Source organism: Narcine bancroftii, chromosome 11 (genome assembly GCF_036971445.1).
Source record: "Narcine bancroftii isolate sNarBan1 chromosome 11, sNarBan1.hap1, whole genome shotgun sequence".
Lineage (NCBI taxonomy): Eukaryota > Metazoa > Chordata > Chondrichthyes > Torpediniformes > Narcinidae > Narcine > Narcine bancroftii.
The window spans coordinates 5250185-5262747 of record NC_091479.1 but is presented as its reverse complement, the minus strand read 5'-3'; the positions used below and the strand labels follow the sequence as shown (position 1 = coordinate 5262747).

The following is a 12563-nucleotide window of genomic DNA, read 5'->3' as shown; positions in this document are numbered from 1 at the left end:
TAGTGGAGTACATCTAATTTGTATCTTAGCCTACACAGGTATTAAAGACAGGAGTTTTAAAGCGATAGCACAAAGGACATGGTGGGACAAAGACAGTCAGAATGGTAGTCAGGATTGTACATGTCGCAGAGAGAGAGAGTTAATACATATGCTAATGTACACAGACAGGCTGCAACTCACAAGTTCAATGATACCCATGCTAATGTTAGCAGACAAGCTGCAACACACAGTTAAATCACAAGAAACAATCCTCCCCAGCTTGGTCTCTTCTCAAACATCCTTTGGGTCTCTCATACGTTCAAAATGACAAACACCACCCCGTGAAGGGGAGCACCAGTTACAAACGTGAGCTGCTACAGTGCTCTAAAGCTGCTTGGCATTTCAATATCAGACTCCAGACAGCCTTCGGAGATCGGTGGCCCTGGGGTTCAGGGCTGAAGAGGAACGGCAGATACGAGCCACAATTCAACGGAACCGCCTGACTCTCGACTATTCGTTCGCTGTTGAAGGCAGCGTTTCTCAGAGACTTCTACAGGACAATGCTTACAACAGTCGGGTGGTTAAAGACACTGCTTCAGGACTTTGACAAGAATCTGCCCATGCCCATGTTCAGACTTGGCAACCTTGGACTGATGTGGGATGGACTAGACTTTTTACTGAAAACTGGAGCCTGATACTCACAACCTTTATAGCAGCTGGACTCGCTACTCTGACCTTTATGGTGCTCCCCTGCCTAAAGACTTGGCTGCAGTTTTTAATTCATCAAACCCCTCGTCAGAACACTATACCCCAAAGAAAGTATGTTTCCCTAACTCTATCCAACGACACAGAGACTGCAATTCGGTTATTGACCAGCTGGGTAAAACAACACCTTACACTTTACAGCATCAGTAATACTGATCTAAAAGAAAAGTGAGGAAGGGGGGGAGGGGGGGGGATCAGTCACACTGAGACCAGTAACCTAAGATCAGTAACACTGATCATGGTGAAAGATCAGTATTACAGATCTAAAAGAAAAGTGAGGATTGTGAGAGATGGGAAAACTGATCTAAAATTATGAACATGAAGGAAACTAAAATTCATACATCAGTTAATGGCTGTAACCAGTACAAACAGGATGAGCTTGGGGATTAGGATGCAGGACAGCAGAGTCAGCATGATTAACATAAGAATCTTCTTTGTGACAAGAGCCACCATAAGACTAAGAAAAGGAATGGTAAGGTACAATAGAATGTAGGAAGTTGAGGTAGTCTGGATCAGATAAGGGTCTCCTAGCCCTGGACAGAAGTACCAAGTCCTACATATCTAATTAGCTAACCTTACACAGATTTATACATATTAAATTAGCCAACCCAAGACAGGATGAGCCAACTCTGCATATCAAGAGACTGTAGCCCCGAGAATCAGGAAGGTGTGAATAAGGACAATAACATGAAGGGACACGACAGGATACCCCTGGTCCTCCAAGTATACTGAAACTGCACGTAGGCAGGAAGGATTGCCTAATGCCAAACCTCTCCAGCAGGAGGCAGAAGAATGTAAGGGGGAGGGTATTCCTATACTGAAATCAACTGTATAAAAGTTGGGTGAGCCCCAGTGTATGTGTGTATTCCCAGGGTAAGGGGAAGCACCCAACTTTGCATTGTTGTAAAATAAATGTTCTTTGTTCTCAATTTTTGTCTCGAGCAATTTCTTTAAAGGTACTTCTATTTCTAACACTACGTAACTGGTTATTCCCCCTATAATCCCACAGCAATCCACAGCCCAGCTCCCAAAAGCTTGTTCACATGATCCAAAACTGTTCCCTCAAACCCTATGTGATACAATCCAACACCAACCTGCCAGCATCCCTCCACAAGTCCAAGCCAAGGACTTGTGATTTCAGTCTGGTATTCGTGATCAATGACTCAAAAACTCTTACTTAGGAGTTTTAAACTCTTGCTCAGACTCCATTTTTACTCTGCCACTCCCACAGATCAAGACCATGGGCCAGAAGCAAGATACAGCCAGGAGATTCTGAAGGAAGGGGAATTCACACACAGAGGTGTTGAGTTGGGAAGTTGACAGCTGATGGAGAGCAATAAAGGGAACTGGAAGCATTGCAGTGACTGGCAACTGAAGAGTGAACACAGCTCAAGAGAAATCAATAAGCAGCCTAACACCACAAAAGGGATTTGAAAAAGAGGATGTGCAACTTGAACTGAGGAATTTAGAAACAGAGGAGTGATGCAGGAGAGGGTGATGGGTGAGCTGACCATGGAGAATGGATCCCAGCCACACAAATGTTTCAATATTTCCTTTTGACACAGAAGAGAGAGGGAGGCACTTCAAGACAGGTGCTCCACGATGGCTCACGGAGCAATCCTCCTCCCCAATAATTTTCTCTGCAACTCTCCCGAGGAGAGTGTCAATAGACAATAGGAGCAGGAGTAGGCCATTCGGCCCTTCGAGCCAGCACCATCATTCACTGTGATCATGGTTGATCATCCACAATCAGTACCCCGTTCCTGCCTTCTCGTATCCCTTGACTCCACTATCTTTAAGAGCTCTATCTAACTCTTTCTTGAAAGCATCCAGAGAATTAGCCTCCACTGCTTTCTGAGGCAAAGCATCCCACAGATCCACAACTCTGTGCGTGAAAAAGTTTTTCCTCAATTCCATTCTAAATAACTCACCCCCTATTCTTAAACTGTGGCCTGCGGTTCTGAACTCCCCCCAACATTGGGAACAGGTTCCCTGCCTCTCGAGTGTCCAATCCCTTAATAATCTTGTGTTTCAATCAGATCCCCTCTCATCCTTCTAAACTCCAGTGTACACAAGCCCAGTCGCTCCATCTTTCAACAGATGACAGTCCTGCCATCCTAGGAATTAATCTCATGAACCTACCGCTACACTCCCTCAATAGCAAGAATGTTCTTTCTCAAACTTGGAGACCAAAATTGCACATCACACTCCAGGTGTGGTCTCGCCAGGCCCCTGTACAACTGCAGAAGGGCCTCTTTGCTCCTCGACTCAACTCCCCTTGTTACGAAGGCCAACATGCCATTAGCTTTCTCCACTGCCTGCTGTACCTTCTTGCTTACTTTCAGGGAATGATGAACAAGGACACCTAGATCTCATTGTACTTCCCCTTTTCCTCACTTGACACCATTCAGATAGTAATCTCCCTTCCTGTTCTTGCCACCAAAGTGGGTAACCTCACATTTATCCACATTAAACTGCATCTGCCATGTATTTGCCCACTCACCCAACTTGTCCAAGTCACCTTGCATTCTCATAACATCCTCCTCACATTTCACACTGCCACCCAGCTTTGTGTCATTTGCAAATTTGCTGATGTTTCTTTTAATCCCTTCATTTAAATCATTAATGTATATTGTAAATATCTGTGGTCCCAGCACCGAGCCTTGGGGTACCCCAATAGACACTGCCTGTCATTCTGAAAGGGACCCGTTAATCCTTACTCTTTGTTTCCTGTCTGCCAACCAACTTTCTATCTCTGTCAGTACCCTAACCCTAATACCACGTGCTCTAATTTTGCTCACCAATCTCCTATGTGTGACCTTATCAAAGGATTTCTGAAAGTCCAGATACACTACATCCACTGGCTCTCCCTTGTTCATTTTCATAGGTGCATCCTCAAAAAAATTACAGATTAGTCAAGCATGATTTCCCCTTCGTAAATCCATGCTGACTCGGATCAATCCTGTTATTGCTATCCAAATGTGCTTCTATGTCATCTTTTATAATTGACTCTAGCATCTTCCCCACCACTGATGTCAGGCTAACGGGTCGATAATTCCTTGTTTTCTTTTTCCCTCCTTTCTTAAAAAGTGGGATAACATTAGCTACCCTCCAATCCGCAGGAACTGATACTGAATCTGGAGAACACTAAAATGATTACCTGGGGATCTATCAGCCTTCAGTCCCATCAGTCTACCCAGCACCATTTTCTACCTAATGTGAATTTCTTTCAGTTCCTCTGTTACCCTAGATCACACATGTCAAACTCTGGCCCGCGGGCCAAATTTGGCCCGCAATATAATTATATTTGGCCCGCAAGATCATTTAAAAAATGTATTAGAGGTGGCCCGCCCTGCAGCGAGAGCCGATGCTGTTTTTTGGTCATGTCACCCCCACCATCCTCCCCCTTCATTGCACATCCTTCCCCATTGTAACACGAGAAATTGTAACACGAGAAGTCTGTCGATGTCATCAGCCGGCAAGCCGGTTGGAAGGCTCCCCGCACAACCAGTCACTACTCCCACCTGTCGAGCGGTGCAGCGGATGGGCGAGCGCCTGTGATTTCCTGTCGGCGCGACGGACATGGCAGGCTGCGCACGGCCCCCGGGCAGCGCAAGACCCCGCGACTGGCACCGGACGGCCCTTCCACAGCGCGAGCGCACTTCTCCCAGTCGCCACAGCCTTCAGCGCTTGCACCCGCGCGGACCCCAGGGACGGCTGGTTCGGCCCTGCACGTGAAGAGAGAGATGGTGGCTGTCCGCAAAGGCTGATCGGCAGCGCGCTGTGTCTGAGTGGGTGGGTAAGCAGGGGTGGGCAGAGGGTGTAGGTGAGGAGTAATGGGCAGGGGAAGTTATGGTGGTGCGAGGGACAGTTAGAGGGAGGGATGAGTAGAAGGAAGGGTGGATAGGGAAGGGGTAAAAGGGGAGGGGCAGGGCGAGTAGGGGAGGGGTGATTAGAGGGTGAGAGATGGGTAGAGGGAGGAACAGTAGAGGGGCATGTATAGGATGGGGTGGGTGGAGGCAGAGCAAGTGGAGTGAGGGGTGAGAAGAGGTTGGGTAAAGGACTGGTCAAGTAGAGGGATGGTGGGTCGAGGGTGAATAGAGGCCTAGAGCCTGAGGAGTGAGCAGGAAATGCTGAGTCCAGATGCAGGCCAAAATGGACATAGCCTGTGAATGCTGACTACATTTCCACAGGGACCAAATATGTTTCCCTCAGGTCAAGCAAAGGGTGAACTTGAGCTACCTACTCCTGACCTGCCTGTAACATTATCCTCCTAAAGTTATATCCTAAAGTTTAACATTACATATGTTGAAAGAAGAGAAAACATGCAGATGTTGTTGAAAATTTTCAATAAATATTTAGTTCGGCCCTCGACTTAGTCCAAGTTTTTAATTTTGGCCCTCCATGAATTTGAGTTTGACACCCCTGCCCTAGGTCTTCTGTCCACTATTACATCTGGGAGATTGTGTCTTCCTAAGTGAAGACAGATCGAAAGTACCTGTTCAACTCATCTACCATTTCCTTGTTCCCCACCCATATAACAATTACAGCATAGAAACAAGCCAATTTGATCCTTCTACTCCATGCCAAAATCTTTCTCCCACCTAACCCCACTGACCTACACTCAACACGTTATCCTCCATTCCTTTCCCTTCCATATACATAATCCAAGTTCTCCTTAAATGCTAATATCGAGTCTGTCACCGCCACTTCATCTGGAAGCTCATTCCACACACCCACCACTCTCTGAGTAAAGAAGTCCCCCCTCATGTTTACCACTAATGATCCAGATCATTAATGTATATGACAAATAGTAATGGACTCAATACTGATCCCTGAGGCACACCACTAGTCACCAGCTTTCAATCTGACAAACAGTTATCTACCACTACTCTCTGGCATCTGCCTTTCAACCATTGTTGAATCCATTTTACTACTTCAGTGTTAATATCTAATGATTGAACCTTCATAACTAACTTTCCCTGAAGAACCTTATCAAAGCCTTACTAAAGTCCATATATACAACATCCACTGCCTTACCCTCATCAACCTTTCTAGTAACCTCCTCAAAAAATTCGATGTTTGTCAAACATGATTTTCTCCTCACAAATCCATGTTGACTGTTCCTAATCAAATCTGCCTATCCAAATATTTATATATACCATTTCTTAGAATACTTTCCATTAACTTACCCACCATTGATGTCAAACTTACAGGCCTATATTTACTAGATTTACTCCGAGCAACTTTTTTAAACAATGGAAGGAACTACATGAGCAACCCTCCAATCCTCTGGCACCATTCCCATTACGAATGACATTTTAAATATCTCCATCAAACCCCCTACTATTTCAACACTAAGCTCCCTCAAGGTCCTAGGTAATATCCCGCCAGTACTACTTCTTCTTTAATCATTTCCATAACTTCCCTTCCTATTTCCCTTACTTTACACAGAACAATATCTGCCTCCTTAGTAAATACTGAAGAAAAAAAAACTGTTCAAGATTTCCCCCATCTCCTTTGGCTCCACACATCGCACACTATCCTTTTGCTCCTAGTATCTGTAGAAACCCTTTGGATTTATTTTCACATTACTTGACAGAGCAACCTCGTATCTCTATTTAGCCTTTCTCATTTCCTTCTTAAGATTATTTTTACATTCTTTATATTCCTCTAACACCTAATTTACTTCATGCTGTCTATACTTTTTGTATACCTCTCTCTTTTTCTGAACCATATATCCAATTTCCCTTGAAAACCAAGGCTCCCTAAAACTTTTAACCTTTCCTGTCATTCTAACAGGAACATACCGTTTCTGTACCCTTAAAATTTCACCTTTGAATGCCCTCCATTTTCCTTCTACATCTTTCCCATAAAACAATTTCTCCCAGTCCACATCTTCTAAATCCTTTCTCATCTCCTCAAATTTGGCCTTTCCTCAAACAAAAATCTCAACCCCGGGTCCAGACCTACCTTTCTCCAGAATTATTCTGAAACCAAAAGCATTGTGGTCACTGGACCCAAAGTGCTCCCCAACACACATCTCCGTCACCTGACCTATCTCATTTCCTAATAGCAGATCCAATATTGCCCCTTCTCTAGTTGGTACCTCTATATATTGATGTAGAAAACTACCCTGCACACACTGAACAAACTCCAAACCATCCTCCTCATTTACACTAGGGGTGTCCCAGTCAATGTGTGGAAAGTTAAAGTCTCCCACAATCACAACCCAGTGCTTACTCCAAATATCTGCTTATTTTCTCACAAATTTGTTCTCCACATTAGGTGGTCTATAAGGGTGACCATTTCTTTCCCTCTCCTCAATTCCACCCATAGTGCTTCTCTAGATGATCCCTCTAGTCTGTCCTTCAAAAGCACCACTGTAATACCTTCTCTAACAAGCAATGCAACACCTCCCCTTCTTTTTTCCCCTATTCCATCACACCTGAAGCAACCAAATCCCGGTATGTTTAGTTGCCAATCACACCCCTTGTGCAGCCATGTTTTACTAATGGCTGCAAACATCTTAATTCCAAGAATCTATCCATCCTCTAAGCTCATCTACTTTTCTCACAATGATCCTAACATTTAAGAAGATCTCCTTCTCTTGCTCTCCGCTGATGACTAATAGTGCCATACAACTTCTCTGTCTTCAATTTCATCCTTCTACCCACATCTATTCTTTCACTCTCGTTTTTCTAACTCTCAACTACTTTGGTAGCTCCGCAAAACACTCTAAGCCTATTTCTTTTCTTTTTTAACTTCTTCCACTAACTCTAACTCTTATACTCGATCTCACCTTTTTCACAGTTCCATTCTGTAAATAATCTTTTCTTCCCAACTCAATCAACTTCCCACCTTAAATCTTTTTAAATCCCTCCCTCTCCCTTTTTTAAATCCAGCTCTTATTCACCAATCACCTTCTTTTACTCTAACTCTCATTAATGTGATGAGCCCAGAGGACCCATAAACCCAGCAGCAGTAGATATTCACCAAGACCAATGGTTACTTCAACAAAAGTTGCTTTTAATTATCTTTAAATATGAAAACAGAATCAAACTTTAACTTATCTATTAACTTACTCTAACTAATTTAATCCCCTTCTAATTCTAAGCGCACATGTATGCAATGTGTGTGTAAGTTCAGAAAAGTTATAACCATATAACAATTTACAGTACGGAAACAAGCCATATCGGCTCTTCTAGTCTGCCCCGATTTACGTGAAACTCCACTAGTTCCACCTACCCACTCCCTTGCCCATAACCCTTCAACCCCCTCACATCCATGTACTCATCTAACCTCCTCTTAAATGACAGAAATGACCCTGCTGCAACAACCTCTTCTAGAAGATCATTCCACTCAGCCTCCCCTCTCTGAGTGAAGAAGCATTATTCCTTAAGTTATTATTCCTAAAGTTTTGCCCCCTAACCCTCAACTTATGATCCCTTGTTCCAATCTCCCCTACCCCCAGGGAAAAGAGTCTGTTCACATCTACTCTATCTATTCCCTTCATAATTTTAAATACCTCTTTGGTTCACAGTCCAATCTTTAACATAACATAACAATTACAGCACGGAAACAGGCCATTAGGCCCTTCTAATCCGCACCGAACCAAACACCCCTTTCTAGTCCCACCTCCCTGCACAATGCCCATAACCCTCCATCTTCTTCTCATCCATATACCTGTCCAACCTTTTCTTAAATAATACAATTGACTCCGCCGCCACTATTTCTCCCGGAAGCTCATTCCACACGGCTACCACTCTCTGAGTCAAGAAGTTCCCCCTCATGTTACCTCTAAACCTCTGCCCCTTAATTCTTAACTCATGTCCTCTTGTTTTAATCTTTCCTCCTCTTAACGGAAATAGTCTATCCACATCCACTCTGTCTATCCCTTTCATAATCTTAAATACTTCTATCAAATCCCCTCTCAACCTTCTACGCTCCAAAGAATAAAGACCTAATCTGTCCAATCTCTCCCTATACTCACTTTTCATTCCTCCAATTTCACTGGTTGCAGGCAATTCTTAAACTGTACACAGAATTTAACATGTATAAAGTTCACCAGACTTTGGTGCTCAGTGCCCTGCTGACGAAAATTGCCCCATCAGGGTTCTCCAGATGATAACCTCTTTCTTTTAGGTCACCACACAGTTCCTTTTTGTTTCTCTTATTCCAAGTAAAACATTAGACAGTCAGTCCTCTCCTCTTGCATGCACCATGAGGGCTTCGACCAGCCCATCTTCCAAAAGCTTGCCAGCTTGTCCTGTTCCAATCCCAGCAACGTCTTGCTGGTTGTAACACTGTCAAGTGGTCTCTGCTTCTCTCTCTCACTGAGACTGAGAGAAAGCCTGTTTGACTCTCTCTGCTTACAAAACCACATGCAAACAACAGCAAGTCTCCTGCAGACAATAGCGGAGCTAGCATTTTCTTTCATCTGTTGCTTTTGGGTAAACAAGAATCCAATAGTGATGTCTCTTGAGCACTCTTCAAAGCTCTTGCAAAAAGGCGTGAGAAGTCACTATGTTTCCAGTATTTCAAATAAGATGTTTTAAAGTGTTTGCATGTGACCTACTCGAACAAACCTTTCCCAATTTATCTCCCAAAACATTTCTATATACTCCGTCACATTCACCTTCTTTCACTCCTTAAAACATTAGACTAACTTTAAAATTTTTTAAAATTCTCCAAAACTTTTCCTGTTATTTAGTTATTATTATTTATTTATAACACTATACTTCCACCAACTTATATTGGTAGAGCATCTCCTGGGGAGGCGAAAAACCAAGAAAAACCTTTAATAAATTTAGGAAAAACTTGGAAAATTCCTCCCCGACTCTCTGAAGGCAATCAAAGATCTTAGATCACTGTAACTTGTTATACAAGATCAAGTTGTTGTAATATATATATATATATATCCGCACACCAATGTTCTTTTATTACTTTATGAATTATTTATCTTAATATATTTAATTATGTTTATAATTTATAATTAATTGATACTCCCTTCTCCGTTGCTCCAACTGGGCCTTGTCAATTCTGACTCCATGCCGCCACTATTGATGCTTCACCCAGACCTCACCAGGCCTGAACTCCCCACCACTACTCCCGCCTTGACTCTTTACCTACTCTGTTCCTCTCCTCTGCCACTGCTTCACTTGCTTTTGTCTTTAAGGACCCAACTTTGATCTTAACTAATTTTTTTCCTCTTCACATACCTTAATAAGCTTTTACTATCCTCCTTTATATTCTTGGCTACCTTCTCGTCATACCTCATCTTTTCTCCCCGCTTTGCCTTTTTAGTTATCTTCTGTTGCTCTTTAAAAGTTTCCCAATACTCAGGCTTCCCGCTCATCTTTGCTCTGTTATACTTCTCTTTCATTTTTATATTGTCCTTGACTTCCCTTGTCAGCCTCAGTTGCCCCTTACACCTCTAAGAATCTTTCTTCTTCTTTGGCATCCAAAGCAAGCTTCCTTGAAGATGCCACTGGGAGAATGCATTTCAGGTGTGGGCCAGAATATTTTATTCTCTCACCCTACTCTATTGTAAATCTCAGCCCTTTGTTCAATCTCAACTTCCCTGGAACGTAGAGCAGCAACAAACACCAAAACCAAGCTCCAGACCCCAGCACGCAAGCTGACTCACCATTTTGCCAATCATCATGACGTAAGGTCCCAGGTATTTGTTGACACCGAAGATGTCGAGCACACGGATATACCAGATGATAATATCCACGCAGTAGATGACGCGTCCGTAGCTCATGTAGGGTTCATTCTGGAGCCGCAGCAACACACCGCAGCTAAAGATGGCAATTGCCACCATGTCAGTGATGTTCCAGTATTCCTGCATCCAGATCTTGACCTTCTGCCTCAGCTTACTCGGTTCGGACATGAGGATCTAATTTAAAGATGAATATATTAGCAAGAATGAATTGGAGGGATTAAAAGGGATAGAGGAACATGATCATATTGAATTATTTAGCAAGCACAAAGGGCCACATGGCCTGCTCCTGCACATATTCTTGACATTACAGTAAAAGACCACAAATCTGGATGCCAGAAATCTGGACCACCCGAGAATCACTGAGCAGTCTGAATTTTAGGACTTTTACTACAGTGCCAAACAAGTTATCACCACATTGACGTTTCAGTTCACTTGTGCAGTATTTGTGTGACAACTCCATCTGGAGGAAAGGCCCATTAATTCAGGATGTACACACAGCTTCAGGAGAGAGACCAGCAACTCGTTAGCCACCTTTACCCATGGCTTCTGATTCATGGAGTGAGTCAACGGTGAAGTCTGATAGGGGAACTGTTATTCTCAGCCAATGGCCAGGAACCTTTTACCTGGCCAGTGGCATGCACCTGGCAATCTCGTCCCTGTGTCAGGTCTTTTATAAATTTCAGTAGGACATAATGTCCCTCAACCATTGAGTATAAGTAGGCGGGGCAGCATCCTTCCATCTGAGCAATATCGCATGTCTGGCCAAAAGAGAAGCAAAAGACAGAATACGACATTTGACTGGAATTAAAAGAACTTCATCCTCTCCAGTTCTACAAAAAATGAGTAACCAAAGGATTGGTCTCCAGATCTACATTAAGGTTAAAGGATAAAGGATAAAGTCTGAAACACATCCCTTCAGTATTTTTCAAGGCTGGGACACATCCAGAACGCATGAATTAAAGAAGCCTCTTCTCTCTTACATTTATCTCAAGAAAATTTACATCTAAATAGATATGAGATCATTTAACTTTAGACATATGAGCCCTATGTACATCTTTAAACTGTAACAAATAGTGATGGGCACAGAAGGATATAATATTAACCATCTTAAAAATTTAATCCCAAACCTTGTCTGATAATGTAAGGCCTAAATCCTGTTCCTAGGCATTTTTAATTGTAACTAGAGGAATGTGTCTCAAACCCATTAATTTATCATAACTAATGGATATTAAACCTCTGTGAGAAAGTTGTAAACTAAAAATTACATCAACAATGTTTGTGTCAAGTGCCCCAAGGAAATCAAGTATCTGAACCTGAAGAAAATGCCTGATTTTCAAATAACTGAAAAAAATTAGTATTTGTTAAATTGAACTTTTCAGAAAGCTGTTCAAATGACGCTAAACTGTTATCAATAGATATCTTTGAAATGTTCAATAGATAATCTGTGCTATTCATAAAAATCAAAATCATGCAAAGAAGGTTGAAAAAGATGATTGAATAAAATAGGACATGAAAGATAAAAACCATGAATTCCAAAATGTTTTCTGAACTGCACCCACAATCTCAGTTTCCCTGACAACAGGACTATCAATTGATTTATTTGAAGAGAAAAGAAGTGAAGTGTTGAAATAGAAAGATTTTAGCAGAATTCAGCTCCATTGCTACCCATACTCGACGATCCACTTGGTTATGAAAATGTAACCAAAACATAAGGTTAAGTATATTGATATACTCAATAATAAAATCTGAAATTAGGTAGCGCCATGCCTTCGTTCCTTTTAGATTTCTGAAGACAAACTTTGTTTAGACAAAGGTACAAGTAAATCAAAAAAATGATTTGGGAATAAAAATTGGTATAGATTGAAAAAGACATAAAAATTTAGATAAGATATTCATTTTTGATTGAATCAATACCACCAACCAGAGATATAGAAAGGGCAATCATTGTGTTAAGAACTGTTTCAGGTGCTTTAAAGTGTAAGGAAATTTTCTTTAAAAAGATACTTTAATGATTCTTTGTAACTGTTGTTACCAAGAGAAGTCCATTTATTTTCCACAATCACTAAAGCAGGTGGATTCAAAGGGAAAAGTT

General features: G+C 42.2%; 1 protein-coding gene across 2 annotated transcripts in view; it reads right to left on the bottom strand.

Moving 5' to 3' along the window:
• Positions 1–12563, bottom strand: part of LOC138745375 (transient receptor potential cation channel subfamily M member 1-like) — a 107338-nt gene that overhangs the window by 40605 nt on the left and 54170 nt on the right. For both annotated transcript variants that reach the window (XR_011346227.1, XM_069902350.1), the window contains one exon: positions 10394–10645. Coding sequence is in view for 1 of the 2 variants with exons in the window: in XM_069902350.1 (XP_069758451.1) it covers positions 10394–10645 (252 nt within the window). In the remaining variant the exon portion in view is untranslated. The remainder of the gene's footprint in view (positions 1–10393; positions 10646–12563) is intronic.